The sequence below is a fragment of the Limanda limanda genome, chromosome 3 (genome assembly GCF_963576545.1).
Source record: "Limanda limanda chromosome 3, fLimLim1.1, whole genome shotgun sequence".
In the NCBI taxonomy this organism is placed as follows: Eukaryota; Metazoa; Chordata; class Actinopteri; order Pleuronectiformes; family Pleuronectidae; genus Limanda; species Limanda limanda.
Window position 1 is genome coordinate 33,655,012 of NC_083638.1, and position 22,939 is coordinate 33,677,950.

At 40.9% G+C, this 22,939-nt stretch overlaps 1 protein-coding gene and 1 long non-coding RNA gene across 2 annotated transcripts in view; one reads left to right on the forward strand and one right to left on the reverse strand.

Moving 5' to 3' along the window:
* Positions 1 to 22,939, reverse strand: part of LOC132998941 (anoctamin-9-like) — a 95,185-nt gene that overhangs the window by 33,140 nt on the left and 39,106 nt on the right. The window contains exons 10-12 of the mRNA XM_061068694.1: positions 16,159 to 16,219; positions 15,936 to 16,018; positions 9,449 to 9,553 (exon numbers count right to left, since the gene is read on the reverse strand). Of these exons, the coding sequence (XP_060924677.1) occupies positions 9,449 to 9,553; positions 15,936 to 16,018; positions 16,159 to 16,219 (249 nt within the window). The remainder of the gene's footprint in view (positions 1 to 9,448; positions 9,554 to 15,935; positions 16,019 to 16,158; positions 16,220 to 22,939) is intronic.
* Positions 6,070 to 6,708, forward strand: LOC132998976 (uncharacterized). Its single transcript, XR_009678016.1, has 3 exons — positions 6,070 to 6,163; positions 6,283 to 6,376; positions 6,468 to 6,708. It is a non-coding gene; the product is annotated as an uncharacterized LOC132998976 (long non-coding RNA).

Genomic DNA, 22,939 nt, shown 5'->3' on the forward strand with positions numbered 1-22,939 from the left:
GTTTGCATCGGTCACATGTGGGATCAGTATTAGGATATATTCTTGCTAATTTTTCTTTAGTGTAATGGAGACAATGAACTATCTTGAACTGTATTAGACCGTGCCTAGCACATGGGGAGGAGGAGTGAACCCGGCCAAGGACTGAAGCCCACTGGCCATCAGCAAATGAAAGGCATAGGTCTTGTTCCCAAATTGTCCTAAGGTTGTCCTTGTCCTTAGGTTGTCCTATTGTCCTAATCTCCCCATAAATCCTAGAGATGGTGCCCTTGAGACCAGCCTTAAATCCTAGGAGATTATCTAAGGGAGTGCTTGGTGGTTGCTCAGGGAAAGGGTGGTAACCCCTTTGTATAAAGTGCCTAATCTGTAGATATCGAAAGAAATGGGAATGAGGCAACATGCATTTCTCTGACAGTTGATCAAATGAAGCAAACACCTTGTTAACATAAAGATCTTTAACAAGTCTTATCCCATTACCGTGCCAGGCCCGAAAGGCCAGGTCTGACTTGGAAGGGGTGAAAAGATGATTCGCAAGAATAGAAGCCTGTATTGATGCACTTTGCAGGCCAAAATGTTTCAGAAATTGAACCCAGATCTTCACAGTATGGGCAACTACAGGGTTTTTAAAAGAACCAGATTTAAGTGGCAAGGGAGCTGTTACCAGTGAATGGTGTTGTAATTTACAAGATTCCAATTTAACCCAAGCGGGGGTTTCCACATCTGCACCACTATTCACCCACATTATGACCTTTTGAACATTGAAAGCCCAGTAATAGTAAAGAAAATTAGGCATTGACATACCTCCTAACTTTTTTGGCCTTTGTAAAAAAGTTCTGCGAATACTGGTTAGAAACCTAGGAAGAACATTCATCTTAATTAAATTGATTCGGCCAGCTTATGATAAAGGTAACGTGCGCCAGCGGTTTATATCCTGCCTGCATTGATCCAGTAATGGTGTGATGTTTAATTTATACAACTTGTGAAAAGACCGTGGCACCACCACCCCAAGGTATTTAAAATGGGAGGACACTCTCTTGAATGGGAAGGCTGGGATTGGGATATCGAGAACTGCTTTGTTTATGGGATAAAGTTCACTTTTTTCTAAGTTCAATTTGTAACCTGAAAACTTTCCAAATCGTTCCAAAGTAGACAGGACGTGCGGCAACGAAAATACTGGGTTAGCAATATACAAAAGTAAATCATCAGCATAAAGCGAGAACTTGTGTGTTGTGTCTCGAGTTATTCCTTCAATTGACTGGCATTGACGAATAAAAGCCGCAAGCGGTTCAATCGCCAGAGCAAAAAGCAGGGGGCTCAGAGGACAGCCCTGTCTCGTGCCTCTATGTAGTGGGAAATATTTTGAGTGAGAGTCATTAGTATGGACAGAGGCTAAGGGAGAGGCGTACAACAATTTAACCCAGGTTATAAATTCATCATCAAAGCCAAATTTCCTCATGGTCATAAATAAATATTCCCACTCCACCCGGTCAAACGCTTTCTCTGCATCTAAGGATATTACAAGTTCAGGGTCATCCGAAAGGGTGGTAGTAGCCTACGGATATTAGAATAGGAATGTCTGCCTCGGATAAATCCGGTTTGGTCAGGTAGCACCAGCTTGGGAAGAGTTTTTTCAAGCCGTAAAGCAAGGGACATAGCAAGAATTTTACAGCCCACATTTAGGAGGGAAATCAGTCTGTAAGACCCACATAACAAGGGGTCTTTGTCCTTTTTAGGTAGGAGACAGATAGAGGCTTGGTTCAGAGTTTCAGGGAGATGGCCAATTGAAAGTGATTCATTAAACATAGATAGTAGTATTGGGGATAAGTCTTCTGTAAATTTCTTAAAAAACTCCACTGAGAACCCATCTGGTCCAGGGGATTTGCCGGATTGCATATGTTTAATGGCATCACAAACCTCCTCCAGCGTCAGGGGGGAATCAAGGGCATCTTTCTGAGAGTCCTCAAGGGTTGGTAGATTCAAATTCTGAAAAAACGCCTCTGAATCTGAAGCCTCATCATCATATTCAGACATGTATAAGTTTGTATAAAACGCTGCAAAGGCATCATTAATCTCCTTGTGGTCTGTAGACACTGACCCTGAGGTGGTCTTAATTTGGGTTATCTGGCGTGAGGCTGCAGTTTGGCGGGCTTGGTGAGCGAGAAGCCGGCCTGCTTTGTCGCCAAACTCATAAAACGAATGTCGCGACTTTAGTAACAGCTTCTCTGCTGCTGAGGTAGAGCCTAGATCAAACTCAGTCTGTAGGTGAATACGCATTTGATAAAGTTCTGGAGTAGGTGCCGAGGCATACTGATTGTCCAGCTGTGACATTTTTACAGAGAGCTCTTTCAATTTAGCCAACCTTGCCTTTTTGGTATTTGAGGCATAGCCAATAATTTGGCCTCGCAAATATGCTTTCAGCGCTTCCCATATTGTGCTATGTGATACCTCCGGTGATGCATTGATCTCAATGAAAACGTTTATGTGGGTTTGGATGAATTTGACAAAAGTGATGTCAGATAGTAGAAGAGAGTTCAGGCGCCACTGTTTATATGGGGAAGGATGATCAGGAAAATCTAGTTCAAAGGATAAGGGGGCGTGATCAGATATAACTATACTATGATAAGTGGGAGGGCTAGACAAAGGTATAAGCCGCGTATCTAAAATAAAATAATCAATCCTAGAAAATGTATGGTGAACTGGTGAAAAGAAAAAAAACGCCTTTCCTGTAGGGAAGTGAAAACGCCAGGGATCAACCATTCCGTATTGCTCAATAAAGGTACTAATAGCAGTGGCCATTTTAGTCCGTGGTGCATGTCTGGTAGAAGACAGATCAAGACTGGGGCAAAGAACACAGTTAAAGTCACCCCCAACAATCAACTGGTGGCTATTAACCCCAGGGACAGTATAGAAAAAGGAATTAATAAAAGTGCTGTCGTTCCAGTTTGGAGCGTACACACTGGCGAGAATAACAGGTTTGTTGAAAAGCTGACCGGTGACTATGATGAACCGGCCGTTCGTGTCTGCAATTATCTGATCACTGTCAAAGGTGATATTTTTGTGTATAAGAACAGCTGCGCCCCTGGCCCTAGCGTTAAACTTGGAATGAAAGACTTTCCCCACCCAACTCCTCTGAATACCTAAAACATCTGCAGTTCATAAGTGTGTCTCTTGGAAGAAGGCTACCCCTACCCCAAGTTGATCTAAATGTGCCAGTACCTTGTTCCTTTTCACAGGGTGATTCAGGGATTTCACATTCAAAGAGATAAATTTCACTTTTCTACTCATACTTTACAGATTTGTGCTGTAATAGCATATATAAGACAGGAAGACAGAACATTGCTCTGTGTAGTATAAAGGGTGTCACAATAAAAAAGGATGGTCATAGATGATAACAATAAGACTTTCAAAAAACAAAACAAAATGCGACATGTACATTACAAAAAGACAAAAAAGTAAAAAGGATGCTTCCCCCCCTCCCCCAGCACTTACCCAACCAGAGTGCATTAATACCCCAAAAAACAAGTGTAAAAAGATGCATATTAGCTCTTCCACAAACCCGACTGATCTAACAAACATAAAATCAGTCTCAACAGGGACAGAGAGTTGTGACATGTCTCTGCGGGGGTGTGCACACAGTGCAGCTGGGTTACACGCAGGACCAACACCTTTGCTATAGCCCGTGGTGCTCGCTGACGTGGAGCGTAAAGAAACAAAAAGAAAAGAAAAAAGCTCCTCGTGGAGGAGAACTTGTTTTTTTTTTTTACATAATGTTAATAAACTTTCTGTGATAAAGCTAGCCAGAACAAATTAATCCTACCAATTAAGCTAAATCTTCATTTCCCTCAAAGTCTACTCACAGCCCGGTGTGTTTCCACTTGTTCCCTCGCCATCACCGTGGAGGAAGCTCCTCAGATCTTCACCAGTCATCATGTTCGCTCTGTTTGATGTTGAAGTCCGTAAAAGTTCCGCCCGGAGTGTCTCCCGTTCATCCAGGTGCACCTGGATACCGATCCCAGCAAGTCGCCATGGGCTCTTCGTCACCTGAGTCACTTTGACTTTGTTGCTCCTTGGGGGGATTCGGAGCCTTTTTGTTCCTCTTTCCTGTCTCTCGTCGAACGCTGGTCATCACGATATTGTTGTTGTGAGTAGTTTTAGATGGGAAAACAAGATGTAATTATGTTTTCTGGCTAGTTTTTTACAAATTCTCCGGGAGCTTTTTGGATCAGGCTGTTGCCTCGATCATGACGTCACCGGACAAAAGGTTGATGATTCCGTAATAGAAACATTTTGATCCCACTGCCAATGAAGCAAAAAACATTATTTCTCTTTCACGTGGGGTTCTGTGAGTGTGAAAGGGTCCCAAATTTGCAATTCAGAAGAAATCACATTTCCCCACCGACCACCACACTGCATGAAAAGACGCGTTTGTGTCATTAAGTGCCGTGGAAATTGTTGGCAAATTTTTCAGTTAACGGGTTTTCACACGTATCTGCAGGCAACAAAAGAAACTCTCAGGAATTACAAGTTTCCTGCAGGTTTCAAGTCTGGTAATGCTGGGAGTTGACCCCCCCTGCTCCTACGCCTAGCTGGAGGCTTTCAAATGCAAATGACAATGCTCTGAGCTTCACAACTGCAAATCAGGACAGTTTCCCTCAGAGCAGATAACACCTTTAGAGGCACCAACTAAACTATCTGGCTGAGTACACCAGGCTTAAAATATATATAAAACCTGAAATTTTAAATTGTTCTTAAATAAGTAAGTGTGCTATAATGAATTACATTGTATACCATGAACAAAGGTCAATGCTGTCAAATGAAACAATGCACTTTATTTAAAAAAAAAATTGTCATCCAAAACAATCCTGAATCTCAACCACTGTACGGAGTGGCATGATTACGGTCACTTTTTCAATTTTGCTGGTTAAATGCACAGAGGATTTGTTAACCACACATCTACCAGCAATCCGCTCAACAGGAAGAAATTATGCTGGGTATGATGTGTCTGTGCCCTGTAATCTCCAAACTTCTCCCGGCTTTCCATAAAAATATCTGTCCTCCCAAAATACTGGCATCATATTCATTTGCCATTGACATTTATGTCTAAGCTGTTTTCCATGAATTATAAATTCTACCTTTTCACCACTACTTTCAAAATTGCTTCGAACCATTCATTGATTTAATGATTTATTTTTTCAGTGTAATATTTAATCCCCCATGGACTACACAGTGACAAAACACAGCAGCCGGCTGTTTGGCTACAACATACATCTCCACTCAGTTCGATTATTATTTTAAATATAAAGAAGACACAATATAGAGCTGAAATTCCTTCATAATTTGAACTTCAATTGTCTAATTGTTGTTATTAAACTTTCTCAGTATTCCATTAAAACAGTCAACACTTTTATCCAAAGCGACTTACAATAAGTGCATTCAACTATAAGGTTACGAACACAGAACAGCGTGAATCATGTGTGTAAATGTACTAAACACCAGAAAAAATAAACTGGGCCTCAGTCACATACTCATCCCATATGAAGTAACCGCTGCTTTAAGATAGGGAAACTGTGAAAACCTCACGTCACCCGCTCGCGTCATCAGCTGATGGACTTGTCCAATCACAGCCTCGTAAACGCCGTGCAGCGTCGAGTGTCCCGCAGACAGGAAGCGGGTCGTGTTTAGCTTGTCCCGTACGAGTGACTCTGTCTTCGGGGTAAATAACTTGCTGAAGTCGACGCGACGCTGTTCCCTGGAGGAGAAGATGAGTGCGTGGGAAGCAGAGCCGCGGGGCCGGTGTGGACGAGTCGAGGCGGAGAAGACGGGCGCACAGTCCCTGAGTTACGGTGAGAGCTAAACGGAGCCGCCATGCTAACTACGAAGCTAACCCTACATCTGAAAAGCATGTCCGCCACTTTGGGATAGCGAGAAAGTTGCTAAAATACGAATACAGCATCGAGTGCTGGAGCAGATCTAGTGCATGTGTAAATATGTATGAATTACTTAGATGTAACAGTTTGTTCTCGTTAAGTTTTTTCATCAACGTGACTTTTCTGTATGTTTTCACAGCCTCAGCCCCCCCCCCACACACACACACACAAACAAAGAGGCGTTAGGCTGAGACGCTGAAAGTCTGGATTTAAAGTGCAGAAAATTGAAGTCATTGAATGTAAGTAACTGTTTATGAATTGTTTTGGTGTTTTTTTGCTGTGGATCTTCCAACGGTGATGCAGCGCGGCTATTTCCGTTTATTAATAATAAAGTCATGTTACATGTGTTGTTTTCCAGCTGCCTGTCCATGACGTACAAAGACACACTATGAGCCAGTATGATCCGACCAGACCTTACATCAGCATTGAGGAGTTGTCGGAGAAGAAAGAGGGTAAGGTTATATTCATTAAATAATTTTCCAGTTACATGTAAAGGTGTATGTTGTCATTGAACTGTGCTAATTTTACTGAATGTGTTTACAGCTGATTGAAGCGGGACAGATGACATGGATCCATCCTTCCACAGCCAGGAGCGCACCGACCTGTGTCCCACACTTCATATAAGACTGGAAGCTACACTGATCTCACAGCTACACACCACAGACGTCTACACACTGGAGTCCCACAAAGAAGTCATGACCCAGAGGCTGCAGAGAAACATTTCAAGCCTCACCTGAGTTTTTGTACAATATATTTGCTGTATGTAAATAAAGCTTGGACTCCACATATACCTTGTTCACATTTGTTCCCTGTAAAATATGTTCACCTATAACATCAAGCATCACATGAATGTTTAGTTTTAATTAACTGCAGTGCTTTTGGTAAAGGCTTACTAATAAATAATAATAAATATTAATATATACATTTTTATTATTAATATTGTGTGGGAGGGGCTTACCCCACGTGCGGAATGCTGTGACCCCACGTGTGCACTGCAGTGACCCATAAGGTGACCAATAGCAACACTTCTACCAGCCAATCACGAGTGACATTAGTTTCAAGGGTCTGTGGTATCCTCCAATGGTGAGTAGAGAGAGGTTCTAGCCAGCGGCTGGACTCCGATTCATATGCTAATTAGATCACACGTCGCGATCGGTCCGCGCGGCTCTCTCCTTTGTTCTCCATATCCCCCTTAAGGTCCGCAAACGCCGATAGACCCAGCTTATTGTCACTGGCGAACGCCGAGGTAACATCATGGAAACAGTAGGTTACAGCAGGGGATTAGGCCTGTCCGAAGAGGTTCACTGTGACAATAATACTGCTTTTTGTCTAGTGCCACGTGTGTGACTTGGGCTTGAATTCAGCCCTGAAGGATAACCCTTTCTGCAAAAAAATCATCCAGAAACACCAAAACCTCATTTGATTTTTTTCAGTTCAGTGAGCGAAATCTAGTCTCTGTTGGGCTTTCACAAGTGCATCAAAGTCAGGTTGAATGTCTGAGGTGGAGATGCGAAGCACAGCTGCTAGATGATGATCAGTGAGAGAGGATCCATACCTGGATTTTGAAAACTTCATCACTGAGAATATTTTTTCACATATGTAGGTAAAGCCAAAGAGAACCAACATCTTCTGAGCATGTCTCGTTATGTTTGGAAAGTTCTCCTCCTTGAGAGAAGAGTCAAAATCCAGCAGTGATCCTGACTTAAAATGCTCTGCCAGTACTGCATCAGACTGCATGTAAATGAGTTGCAGCTGAACATCACTGGGTGCATTATCTACACTCCAGGTAAAGGGAGAGGCAATCATGTGCATTTCATCCTCGATCATTCTGAGATCTTCAAATCGCCTTGAAAACTCACCATGCAGTGCTCCTAGCATGGATGAGTACCTGCAAAGGTGATCAGCTGATGGTGTGACTTCTTTCAGGGTTTGCATGTGAGTGAGATTGTTGCTCTCCAGTTGGCTTGAAAGAAACTAACTCTCATGAAAGCCTTCAACAGGCTGTGCATTTCATAAACAAATAGGCCCTTGCCTTGCAGTTTGGTGTTCAGTTCATTCATCAGTGCAGTCACATCAACAGCAAATGCAAAATAAATTCTCAAATCTCTGCTTTCAGCTCCCATACTCTTTTTTGCATTTTGCCAGGCTGAGCCTATGTCACCATGTTCAGTCTCATGCTCCTCCAAAAGTGAAACAAACTGTCTATGATTCAATGCCTGTGCCCTGATGAAGTTAACTATTTTAGTGACAACATCAATAACATGGTTCATTTTTAGCACTGACTTGCACAAGACGTGCTGATGTATTACACAATGCAAAAATACCAATTTCTGATCTGGGTCGATTTCAGTCACTTTATCTTGCATACGTTTCAAAAGTCGGACATTTTTCCCGGTCAGACTTGGACAGCCGTCTGTTGTGACACCTGCCAGTCTGTCCCATTTCAGACCCAGCGTCTTCATGCATCCATCTACCTCCGGGAATAGATCGCTCCCTGTCGTTGTCCCTTTCATTGACCGCAGCGCTGCCAGCTCCTCTGTAATCTTGAAGTCCTTTATCCCACGCACGAATACGAGTAACTGGGCTGTGTCACGGACATCGCAGCTCTCGTCCAAAGCCAAGGAGAAAATAAAAACTTGCCACTTCACGTCGCAGCTGAAGCTCCAGATTCCCTGCATTGTCCTCGATCCTTCTCGTCACGGTTCGCCTGGATGGCGGGACTTGCTCAAATGCTTCTTTTTTTTCAGGGCATATTAGTGCTGCAGAGTCCACCAAGCACTCTTTGACAAACTGCCCCTCCGAGAATGGCTTACTGTTTTTAGCTGTTTTGTGGGATATTACAAACCTGGTCTTTGTTGCTGCATCCCTGGATGTGCGAAGCTTGGTAAAAAAGCCTTGCTGCTTTTGTAGCGCAGCTAGTAAAGCTTCCGATGTCCCTGCCTTTTCAGCATCAGTCAAGCTTTTGTATTTCCCCACGTGCTTCGTCTCGTAAGGCTGACTCAAATTGAAATCCTTAAACACAGCAATCTGCTCTCCGCAAACTAAACACACGGCTTTACCTCCAACTTCAGTAAATAAATAAATACTCAATTTTTTGTTGAAAACCCTGCATTCGGTGTCTACCTTTCTTTTTTTAGCATGAGCAAACATTTTTGAAGGCTAAAGTCGTCAGTTGTGACTGCTCGTGCACTTGATTCAATCATGCGCACGTATTTGATTTACGTTTTGCTTCATAATGTGAATAAAACACTTCAAATTAAAAGCACTGCAGCTTTTTTTCCATGCATGAGGTAAAATTAGAAAAAAATGTTTACTTTGTAATTTCCAATCAACCTCGCACGGGCAGGTCCTCCATGGAACCTCTTACTTGGATTGCTCTCTTCATAGTGGATGTGCTCAATAAAACAGAAGTAAATTGAATGCTGGAGGTTTGTGTAGAGTGAGTTAATCTATGGCAGTATTCAGATATCCTGGACAGCATAGAGATATGGCTGTCAAAGTTTGTGTGTGCATATGTGTCTTACCATTAGAGTTACCAGGATGAGGACCAGAGTGCTGCGCAGGTAGGAGTGTCTGAACTGTTTGGGATTGCAGTCTGGATTGTTGACTATTTCCAGAATCAGCTCTTCCTGTTAACACAAATACACACAGAGACCCACACACACGTACACAGTTTATGACTGGGGAATGATAGAAAAAGCCATGTCTATAAAAGTGCTGTGTGACCTTTGACAGTGAATGGGTAGATGTAGCTATAAAGCACTTTGAGTGGTTGATAAAACTGGAAAAGCAGTCAATTTACCATTTACTCAAGATATTGATGTTGAAATTTCCTGCATTGTCCAAATCGATATTTCTTATGAAATTTGTATCTTTATAATTAGATATTACATTACATAATTAAATGTTTGAAAATGTTAACAGGAATAATTATTAAAAAAATTTAAAAACATGGGGGTTGCTGTTGCTGAGTGGACAAACCCTGACAGCAGTGCTAATTGTGTGTGAAGTACTAAAGAAGCATTACAGAAGTACAGAATCGCTGTGTGAATATGCATCATATTATACAAAGCTTTTAGTTGTTGTTATGCCTAGAAAAATGCAGCATAATTGCAATCTTCTTACCATTTAAAAACAAGAAAACTGAAACTTGAACACAAATGTGAAGTCATGTAATACTTTACATTAAAACACAGTGGCTTCAGTAGTAAACAGACCCTTTTCCTTTACTGTGTAGTATTGTGAATAATAAATGGATATAAATGCCATATTTGCAACTAGTTAACACACAGTAATCCATACTGAGTGAAAAAATGTTTTAGATCACTTTTTTTATTTGGCATTTTTTTGCATTTTTGATGTAAATGTTTAATCTGGAGAGTGATCACAAGGAAGAGTAAATGCAGCCAATTAAAGATGGGTACTTGATCCAGAGTTCAACACAACAATGACCTGTAGCAATCCTATACATACATCATGTCTGCACTTTACAAGGAGAACTAGAGCAGGCGTTATCTGTTGCTGGGAATGAGATTTTGGAGTGCAGGGGGGGACCTTTTATGTCTCTGTGTTGGTCGAATTTCCACTTTATTGTCTTGCATTTGTTTTGCAGCCCGGCAAAAAAGACAAACTCACAAGAAACACAGGCTCAAGAAAGAAAGACATTAAAAACATAAATACATTAACTTCAGACAAATAACAACAGAAAACTGAGAGCTTGTAAAAACCATCAATAAAATAGTCATTAAAACATAAAAAACAAGACCCTTATCAGTCATCAAGAGTGAACAGCAAATGTCTAATCAACTAGGTCAGCATTATAAATTAATATTTAATTAAATTTTGTCTGCACACAGTTTCCCTGAATACTTATGACCATGTGATATTTCAGTTTTTATTTAATAAATTTGCTAAAATTTGTACTTTTCTGTTTTTTTTTTCTGTCAAGATGGGGTGCTGAGTGTACATTGATGAGAAATAAAATTAACTTTTCAGATTTTTGCAAATTGCTGCAAAGAAACAAAGAGTGAAATATTGAAAGGGGTCTGAATACTTTCCGTACGCACGGTACACCTTGCATACAAAACTGAGCTATTAAAGTAATTCACAGATTCATGTTTTTATTTTAAACATACATGTAGAAGAGACAGTGAATCCTCAAGCTATCTGTGGATGGCACATTAGTGAGATGTCGGACCCTGATGGGTAGCACACAAAAAATTATATATTTTTTTAAAAATTGTCTAATCAACCAAAGATTAGAATAACAAAGTGCTGCAAGAAGATGCACCGTATGAATGTGTGTGGGAATGGTCGAATGTGAAACTGTACTGTAAAGCGCTTTGAGTGGTCATCATCAGACTAGAAAAGCGCTATACAAATCCATTTACCAAATCCATTTACTTCCCACCATCCAGTTAAACTTCTAAAATCTTCCTTTATCAACTATACATTGAAATGCTAGTAAGGACAGTGTTGAGATCGGTCTGAGATTGTAATAGCAGTTTCGAGAAAATCTACTATTACCAGATGGTCATGTGAGAAACCAACAATTAATATAGTAGATCTAAATAACCAATTGTTATATGTTTGATTTAGATCAATAGTATCTAACCTGGCAGCCCTCACATTACCCTGAACTGGACTGATATTGTCTGGATGTTGGATTGGGGTTTTCTCAACACATCAGTGAGGTCATTTTGTGCAACAACACTGGAGAGAAGTGAGGCTGAAGCTGGATGAGGATCTGAGTTTCTGTCTACTGCAGTATGTAGGTGCAGTTCCAGTATCCCCCACTACTGTAATAGAGCTACTATTGAACTGTTTAACTTGACACTAGAGTTTTTGAGCACACTTTTATGAAAACAAAAGATATTTCTTAAATTGTTGCCTGAACTATTTGGATTCTGCCTTCTTCTACATTACAGGCAGACACATTTACTAAATGGAGGAGCTGTGAGAATAGAATAGCGACCCCTGCAGTGAGGTTTGTGCCATGGTTCAGAAAAAGCCTCATTTATAACCGCTATAACCAACAGCGTTATTTGTGCTTGCTCAATAAGAACCTTCAATTGAAAAATATATAAAACAACTTACAGAAAATTATATTCAGGTACTATTAAACAGCAGAGCAGAGTCATTAATAGTTTGTAATATCTTCTTACACTGTTCGTGTATCATCAAGGACGAGTGTTTGTGATATTGCTGCAGTGAACGTGACTGTGCCATTAGGCGCACAGAGCGTGCTGGAGATCACTCACAAAAATAAGAGTGTAGGTTTCAATCCACTGATGTGTGAAGTAATCGGTCGAAATACTGCATGAAGGATTCACACGAATGGAAGGATGAGGAAGAAACAAGTGTTCAGCAATCGGAAGGAGTTTTTGTCCCATGATAACTGATCACCTGATATAAATTCTATAGATCTTTGATCTTTGTGCTGAATTGAGTCCAGTATTTCACAATCCAGTAATTCACAATATTATAATAATAATTCTGTTAAATTATATAGATCGAGGACATCACAGCTGGTCTGAATATAATAATCCTGCTTTGGATGATTAAAAATACCAATCATATTCTGCGGATGCTTCTCAGCAGCAGGCCCTGGAAGGCTTGTACAGGTAAAGGGGAACATGAATGCAGAAAAATATCGCCAAAACCTGGAGGATAATCTGACTGCAAGAGATTTATTTTCCAGCAAGACAACGACCCCAAGCATACAGCAAAAGCTACACAGAAATGGTTCAAAGACAACAAGGTGAATGTTCTGGAGTGGCCAAGTCAAAGATCTCAATCCATTCCAGAATTTGTGGCTGGACTTGAAAAGAGCTGTTCACGCCCGACCACCGAGCAACCTGACAGAGCTTGAGCTGTTTTGCAAGGAAGAATGGAGAACAATTGCAGTGCCCAGATGTGCCAGCCTGATTGAGACATATCCACACAGACTCGGTGCTGTGATTGCAGCCAAAGCTGCAGGTACCAAATACTGACCTGAAGGGGCTGAATATTTATGCAATCATTTACTTAACCTTATATATTTTTAATTAATTGACATTATTTTGTAAAAATCTTTTTTCACTTTGATATTAAAAAGGTTTTCTGTGCAACTTCAATTATATAAACCATGATTTTATGTATAAAGGCAACAAAAGGGTGAAACATCCAAGGGGGGTGAATACTTATAATAGGCATTGTAGACCCATGGAGAGTTTTTCATCCCAGTGACAAGCAGTTCTCCCTTCTCTCACATGTCTATAATTCCCACTCACATATTTACTTTTTATTGATAGGAGCCTTCTCTCATCAGTAGCCTCAGTCAAGTATTTGGCCAGGTTTAACTCAGTTAAAGCTTCCTTTAGCCTTTACCTTATTTGATATAAATCAGCCCAGGCAATCCAGGAGGTGGAGATTGGATCAAACCCTCATATCAGACCCTCAATGTTGCGCTCTCATCACTGAATAAATCGCTATTTATCTTGAAACTAATATAACTGAAGGTGTCAGTCCTAGTATACTAAGGAAGACTCACAAAGCTTATTTAAGGGGGAAACTACCATTACAGATGATTCCACAAGTACAAAACAGCTCTGGTCAAATTTTCACTGATCCACCTATTATCAATAAGACCTTTGCTTCCTTGATTTTAGACATGTTAAACCACTCTTTACAGTAGTGAACCACCCCCACCCTAACTCAGGTATCTACAGTATATCACCAATACTGAAAGAAGGTAAAGATCCTAACAAGTGCTACTCTTACCGGCCTATTTCTTTCCTCAATGTAAATGTGAAAGTGTTAGCAAAAATCCTTTTCCTGATCATATCTGAGGACCAATCTGGATCCATTTAGAACCACCATTCATTTACAAATGTACAGCATGTTATTGATATTATGCTCTTATCGCCATCCTCTACTCTCCTGGAAGCATCCCCCCTCCTCCAGTGAGGAGGGGGGATGGAGGTAAGCCAGTGACTGGGTGTTCTAAGCCCAGCCAGTTGGGGTATGGAGGTAAGCCAGCACAGACAAGCAGCCATCTGGTCCTGCAGCCGCGAGGCACTAGTCCCAGACCCACCTGTCACACTGGGGGTACGAAGCAGGCGAAGGCGTGGGATGGGGGTTGTGGGTGATGCATATCTGTGTGTAGTATATACGTGTGTATGTATGTAAAGTTTGTGTATAAGTAGGCCTGGGTTGTCGCCTTCCCCAAGGCCACATCGGACAGATTCTCAGTTCGCAAGATTGTCGTTGCCATGGAGACAGCCTCGATAAGGTCCTAGACAGGGACAACAATCCACAGGTGTCTGTGGTAAGGGGAAAGGGAATGTAAGAGAGTCACACTGCAGCGCTCTTCAGGGGAGTTGATGTTCCAGCAACGGCCTTGGTCGGGCCTGTGCTGGCTGGGGGGGGGCCAAAGCAGATAAGATTGGGAGTGTTTGGACTTGCAAGTAGCCGCATTCCAATTTGCGCGTCTACTCTTTCTCCAATTTTTCCCACAGGTCTCCGAATCGATCCAATTTCCTTTGCAGAGCCGTGAGCTTCTCCATGATGTTATCCATCTGGCAGTTAAAATCCGCGCTCTGAGTGCCAACAGCTCTGCCCAGCGCATCAATCATCATGGGCAGCTTTAAGGGGCTTTTGACAGCTGTCACCGTTTCCTTTATTTTCCGATAAACCAAAATTACTAAATTACTTGTGTAATCATTGTCAGGTGTGATCTTGGTTAAATTGCTGGTGATGCAAGAGCCTATCCTACTCATTAAGTGATTGGTAACACCAGGGTTTTGTCACAGAGGCCACACCACCAATCGGTATAAATTCAAAGTCTCTAGAAGTAGTCTTGAAGCACATGTTGCTCTTTGAACATGGCTAAGTTACCGCCGCATAGCCAAGGACTTGAGATGCAGTCCAAGCACTGTAAAGTACACTTTAGACTGACATGATGCCACCAATTCACTCCAGATACTCCAATATAATCTAAATAAAAGAAATAAACGCTTGAAATACTTCACTCTGTGTGTAATGAATCTATATAATATATGAGTTTCACTTTTTTAATTGAATTATCTAAATACATTTTTCCGTGATTGTATATATATATATATATATTTATATATATATATAATACATTATTTTCTGCTTTACACTTGATGCATTTGCCTTGGACACTTCATGAAAAGAAGAGTTTGTGTCAGTTAGTGTCGCTGAAAATTTTTGGGAGAATTTTCAGTTAACAGCTGTTCACAGGAATCTGCAGGCAGCACAGAGAACAGCCGGGAATTGACGCAGAGTTCCAGTTACTGGCAGTTTTACAAGACTGAGAATGTTGGGAGGTGACCCCCCCTGCTCCTAGGCCTGGGGAAGGCTTTCACATGTAAATAACAATGCTGTGAGCTTTACAAATGCAAATCAGGAACACAACATTCTTTATAGGTATAAGTATGAGAGAATTATGATGTTCATGTTGGTAAAACAGCTTAAATTAACAGTATTTAATATTAGTACAAAATGTTAGTGTAGGCTATGTTAATATATATTTAGGCTACTGGACCCAGTGGTAGGCTAGGCTGCAAGTCAGAGACAAGCTGTATCATCAAGCAAGGTAGGTATTGTTGTAAACTGATTTCACAACACGGTTGCTACAGCAGGATAAGAACTACATGGCCAACAGTTTTCATTTTCGTAGTGTTTGTTTTATTAAACCTGCATGTTTTTATGGTTACGCTCTCACCTTATCAAACGAAAAGCAAAAACCCATCATATAAATGTTTCATAATTGATAATTGATACCTGTTACCCAGATTATTAAACCCACAGAGGCATTTTATGGAAATAATAGTTATAGTTTCACAAAATGTTTTTCTTTAATTGAAGTCTGTCATTATATTTGTAGGCTGAGGTATCCTAGATCTCAGGTAACACTACAAACATAACAAAACAGTATATCTTCTCAGATACAAATTTGTCTTTAAACAAAGATACAGTATCTGTGAGAAAAAAGGGATAGAGTACCTCATCTTCACACCAGTCATAGACATTCCACTGAGAAACGTGTCTGGCTCTATGTCTCTTCCAAAGCTCCAGGAACAGAGTAGCTGAAAACACAGATATAAAACAGTTGAAGAGTAACAAAATAACACATTGTATTGTGTCATTCATAATCATTCATAACATTGGACATGCCATTACAACATATTAGATATCAGAATAACTCAAATTGGAGCAGAAGACTTACCCCAGATTGCCATGAACATAGCAAAAGCCACAGTGCCGTCATTGTCAAATAGATGACTGACCTGTGTGGATATAAACATAATATGAATAAAAAGCATCAGAGTGGCAATGCATACCCTGCACACGCTGTGTATACCCCAATCAGTCAATGGCAAGTTTTTTATGTAAAAATGTATGAAATTTCATAATGACTTCATTGATATCATATGATACATGAATAATCTATGTCTGATGTTGATTGTGTTAATCTTTAATGCATTTATCTTTTGAAGGTTGTAAGTGGGCTAGAGGACATAATTTTCAATTATTGTTCACAATAATTGCTGCAGTCTTACATGTTTCAATATGACAAGATATTAAATATATGTGAACAAAATTTTTTAGGTTTTTTAGAGACCTTCAGGTGGAATTACATTTTGTTTTTTTGTATTTAATTTTGTATGACTTTCTCCATCACTAGGTTCCACCCCTAGCTGGTCTTAACTCCAATCCTTGGTGTGTCAAAAATCACTATAAACCATGTTAATTATGCAGTCATACATATCACATTTTTGTTGATACACCTAATAACATTAAGAGATGGTATTGGTTGTAACATCTCAAAATCTTTTACACCTGATAATTTAACATCAATCCGATTTATTCTGTGAGACTGAATCCTGGTTGCACCAAGACAAATATTAAAGTTTGTATCATATTAAAACATATTCCTCCAAGCACAGGCAGTGGAAGGGGGGATTGCAGCAATCTTCAAATCTGACTTATTAATGAGCCCCACCTATATGTTGTTGTAGATCATTTGAAAGACTTATTCTCCACATCATAGACCCAAAATGAACATGACAAAACACAGTTCAACTAGTTACATTATTATATATCTATTAGGGATGAGCGAGTACAGCATTATCTGTATCTGTATCTGTTAACCATATGAATTATCCGTATCCGTATCCGTACTCGGAGTGGGCGGTGCCTAACCCGGAAGTGGGTGTGATTTAACCCGGACGTGGGCTGGTTCAACATAACTTTCTTTTTTAACTGAAATTTTTTTATGATTTTTTTATTTTTATTTTTTTTAAATTTATTTCCACACCTGGTGTGTGTGTGTGTGTGTGAGTGAGATGCGAGGGACGTTCACTGTCTCCCGGAGAAATGAACACTCTGTGTTTTTAGTATAGAAAGACGTGAATTATATTCGTCCACAAGTCATACAGACTGGTTTTGTTATTTTCACTTTACATTAACACTTAAAGTTTAGTGCAGTGTAATTGTTTGCCGTGATAATTAAATGCCAGTGTGATAATAAATGACAATTTCAAACCATACAAACTGTCATGTTGTACTGTATTTCATAGAGCTTTACTTTACTGTAAAGTAAGTGTAAATGTAAAGTGAAAATAACAAAACCAGTCATTATGACTTGTGAACAAATATAATTCACGTCTTTCTATACTAAAAACACAGAGTGTTCATTTCTCCGGGAGACAGTAAACGTCCCTCGCATCTCCAGCGCTCCTCTACTGAGCCAATGCAGGTCTCGTGAAAAAATTTCCAAAGACTCGTATCCGAAGACCCAGTCGGGAAATGAACGAATCATTTCTGCTTCCTTGACTGAGCCTATGGAACAGTCCCGATGCGCAGTGAACCTGAGTGACTGAGAGACAGAGAGCTGTTCTGTGAGTGAGTGAGTGAGCAGAGCCGTGTGTGACGGGAGGAGCGCTGTGACGCTGTGTGAGGATTTTCATTCAGTCCGAGCACAGATAATGACTCCAATTACTCGTATTATACTCGTGATCGGCAAAAGTGCTTTATCCGTACCGGATACTTGTTTCAGCCGAGTATCCGGCTCATCTCTAATATCTATGTCCACCTGCACCTTACTCTGAACAACATTCCTGTAGATGTTTTAAATGACAGCCATAGTTCGGCTTTTGTTATTAAATTAACCTTTATTTATGCTTGAAGAATCATTGAGGGAGGACCTCATTTTCCATGATTTCGAGTGGCAGTATACAACAAAATACAGATGTAGTGAATAAATCAACACAGCATATAAATACGATGCATAAAAATACAGTTGGCAAGATGGCGTCGTAGTGTGAACACCTCGCCTGTTGAGCTCCGGTGAGGTTCACTGAAATATCCGTCTAAAATACGTGTTCACCTGGTGAAACGTTATAAGCGAGCGTAGGAGTAGGTCTATAATGAGCCTGGATGAATATTTTCTGAGAATGCCTCGGTCCAAACCCAAGAAAAATACTGCTTCGGAGTGTGACGGGAATTTTTGTATTTAGATATGTTTAATGAAACAAATTACATTTATGTAGAAGAAGTTTACTGAAAGATGTGTTTCTGTGTTCAAGACTGTGGTCAAGAGTGACTCAAGGTAACACTATGCATATTGCTCCTGGAAACATTCAGACGTAGCTTCATCTATTCAGTGCTGAACAAAGGGTTTAATAGCAGGGGCCAATCAAGCATGCAACAAGAGGGTTATAGGTGTTAACTGACCAGAAGACAGGGGTCTGAAGAGAAACAGGTTTTCAGACTCAAGGCTTCTCTTGAGTCTGAGTAGAATCAACTTGCCATCATGTTGTAAAACTTCAAAGGAGATCTACTTTATGATGAAGACCAAATGGTTGGTCTTCCTGGTCAGGACATGCAGAGAGCTGATTGGATAAACTCTATTCTCATGTGAAAGGAGGGGTCAAACTTGTATAACTGTAATGTGGTTTCATTGTTCATTGCTCTTGCTTGAATCTGTCAGTGGTGATAGCAATTGCCCCCAGCCGCAGCTGGGTAAGAATTAAACTCCAGAATGATAATTGTATTGCTGTGTCCTGTATGAAAATATTCCATTACAGGAGGAGCATGCTAGCGACGCTATGGAGCCTGCTGCAGTTGAACCCGAAGATGCTAACGAGGTGGAAGCCGCTGCCGAGGATCCCGGGAGCGCTGTTAACTAGGGATGAGCGAGTACAGCATTATCTGTATCTGTATCTGTTAACCATAAGAATTATCTGTATCCGTATCCGTACTCGGAGTGGGCGGGGCCTAACCCGGAAGTGGGTGTGATTTGTGATTTTGATCACAATAGCAAACAAACTATTTACAGAACAAGTTTTGCAACAATGAATACAACACATGCTGTTGCAATTATGAAGTGATATGTAATAACAAGTGTTTTCATACTCAAAATAACTTTCTTTTTTAACTTTGAAATTTTTTTATGATTTTTTTATTTTTATTTTTTTTAAATGTATTTCCACACCAGGTGTGTGTGTGTGTGTGAGTGAGTAAGAGAGAGACAGAGAGGGGGGCGGGGAGACTGTTTCCCGGGGACAAGATTGACAGGAGACGCGGGTCTCTCCTGCTTCGGATGAGGATAATTAAAACAAACACGGTATAATCACATTCATGTGAACAAGAGCGATGCAGTGAAAAAAAGAAAAAAAAAATCTCCGACAGGCAGAGACGCAACGCGAGTCGCTTTCTACCAGCACCACATCTGAACGAACCCACGTTTAACCGAACTCTACTGGTTAATAAGTAAGTACAAACTGAAATAAAAACAAACTTCAAGCTGAAGAAACCCTAAACGTTAACGGAAAAGACCCGTGAACCTGAGTGACTGAGAGCTGTTCTGTGAGTGAGTGAGCAGACACTGTGCTCGCTGCTATACGCGAACAAACATCTCAGATCCAGGCATTGGCAACGCGGGTCGGTGATGCCGAGACATGGATCTCCGGCGTGAAAGACACAACGGACGTGTTGCAGGCTAAAGTGACAAAACTCGAGAAACAAATAACCGACATGGCAGATCACATAGATGATTTGGAGAACTGCAGTTGCTGATGTAACCTGGAGCCGAACCAGCCAGCGGACCGGATCAGAGATTCCTTCTTCAATGATTACTCGGCGGCGGTGGCCAGGAAACGCAAGGCATTTGATGAGGTGAAAGGCTGTCTGAGGAGGAAGAACGTGGAGTATGCCCTTCTATACCCCGCCACGCTGAGGCTGTCTGTCAACGGTGTGGTGAAGAGATTTGGCAAGCCGGAGGCAGCTGCGACTTTCGTGGAATCGCTGCCCTAAATCTCTGTAACCACCGGACTATCCCTTTTCTTTAACATTGCGTCTGGACTGTGTCATATGTGAGTATCTGCCAAATTCAGGCGTGTGTGACTATGCCCCTTTCCTTTCCTACTGCTTATAATCAACCAGGTGAAATGTTCTACTTCACCGTGTTCTTGGCGGACAGTAGTGTGTTTATGTCTATGAGTAGGCGCGTGTCAAGCGCATGACGCACCGGTCGGCTCTCAGCCACAGGCAGGTTTTTCCCTACATGTTTAGTAGGGTCTTTGCCAAATTTCTATTTTTGAATGTTTTGTTGTACAGCTCTTGAATAATACCAATAATGAATAAGCTGCGAGTATGTACCTGGAATGTACGGGGTGTCCACAGTCCTATTAAGCGGAGAAAAATAATTACATGTCTATAGAAGGATGATATAGATGTTGCTATGTTACAAGAGACGCATCTTGATGACACAGAGCATTTAAAGTTGCAACAAGGGCCATTCGGACAAGTATTTTTCTCATCCTTTACAAGAAGAAGTAGGGGAGTAGCAGTGTTGATTAGGAAAAACCTACCTTTTATAGTATCTGACTGTGTTAGGGATGTTAATGGTCGCTATGTGATAATCAAAGGAATTTTGCAAGGTCAAAATATTGTAATGATGAACGTGTACTTTACACCTGCCCACCCAGTCACCTTCCTCACCAAAATGTTTTTGGACTTAGCTCCATTCCTTTCTAATTCCACTGTTATTGTTGGCAGTGATTTTAATTTAATATTAAATCCGCTTATTGACAAATTTCCACATAGTAACACGCCCCCCTCTCCTCAGGCCAACACGCTCCATGCTCTATGTGAGGAGTTTGGGCTTATTGATGCTTGAAGGTGCACCCACCCCTCTGATAAACAATATACATTTTTCTCGGCCCCACATAAGTGTCAATCCAGGATTGATTCTTTTTTTCTGCCAAGAACTGACTTGTATTCAGTTTTATCATGCGACATAACCAGTATAATTATTTCCGACCACGCAAGAGTAACTATGGACTTTAATCTCAAAACAGCGTTACATCAGTCTCGTCACTGGAGACTTAATACCATTATTCTTTAAGATGAGGAATTTACTTCCAACTTCTCTACTGAACTTAAAGCATTTCTGGAAATCAACACTTCATCGGCCAGCAATGCCTCCGTCTTATGGGACACATGCAAAGCTTATGCCAGAGGTTTAATAATTTTGTACTAAAAAAGCGCCAAAGACAGGAGAAACAAAAATCTTTAGAGAGTGAATTGACCGATAAAGAAAAAGCATATATTGCCTCTCCATCATCACCATTGTGGCAAGAAATCACGGCAATCAGAACAGCTTTAAATTGCCTTCTTACCAGGGATGCAGAGAAGAAAATGAAATATACTAGACCAGAGGTCTTTAACAGGGGGTCCGCGGAGGTATTGCAGGGGGGGTCACGAAATCTTTGGTTGATAAGACAATTTTTTATAATTTTTTATTTTTTTTTTCACGAATTTAAATGTCTTTCAATACACATTAACATGCATCCAACATATTGTGAGGCTGATTTGACCCTCTGCCTGACAACCTCCATCCATTCAAGATTAGATAAGTTGTGTGCTATCCATCAGGGTCCGACATCTCACTAATGTGGGAGTATGTTTGCCATCCACAGATAGCTTGAGGATTCACTGTCTCTTCTACATGTAGGTTTAAAATAAAAACATAGCTCAGTGTTGTATGCAAGATGTACAGTGGGTACGGAAAGTATTCAGACCCCTTTAAATATTTCACTCTGTTTAATTTCAGCAATTTGCAAAACTCAAAAAAGTTCATTTTATTTCTCATTAATGTACAGTCAGTACCCCATCTTGACAGAAAAAAAACAGAAATGTAGAATTTTCAGACCCTTTGCTGTGACACTCATATTTAACTCACATGCTGTCCATTTCTTCTGATCCTCCTTGAGATGGTTCTACTCCTTCATTGGAGTCCAGCTGTGTTTAATTAAACTGATTGGACTTGATTAGGAAAGGCACACACCTGTCTATATAAGACCTTACAGCTCACAGTGCATGTCAGAGCAAATGAGAATCATGAGGTCGAAGGAACTGCCCAAGGAGCTCAGAGACAGAATTGTGGCAAGGCACAGATCTGGCCAAGGATACAAAATAATTTCTGCAGCACTCAAGGTTCCTAAGAGCACAGTGGCCTCCATGATCCTTAAATGGAAGAAGTTTGGGACGACCAGAACTCTTCCTAGACGTGTCCAGTCGAGCCAAACTGAGCAATCGTGGGAGAAGAGCCTTGGTGAGAGAGGTAAAGAAGAAACCCAAAGATCTGAGCTCCAGAGATGCAGTAGGGAGATGGGAGAAAGTTCTTCAAAGTCAACTATCACTGCAGCCCTCCACCAGTCGGGGCTTTATGGCAGAGTGGCCCGACGGAAGCCTCTCCTCAGTGCAAGACATATGAAAGCCTGCATAGAGTTTGCCAAAAAACACATGAAGGACTCCCAGACTATGAGAAATAAGATTCTCTGGTCTGATGAGACCAAGATTGAACTTGTTGGCGTTAATTCTAAGTGGTATGTGTGGAGAAAACCAGGCACTGCTCATCATCTGCCCAATACAATCCCAACAGTGGAACATGGTGGTGGCAGCATCATGCTATGGGGGTGTTTTTCAGCTGCAGGGACAGG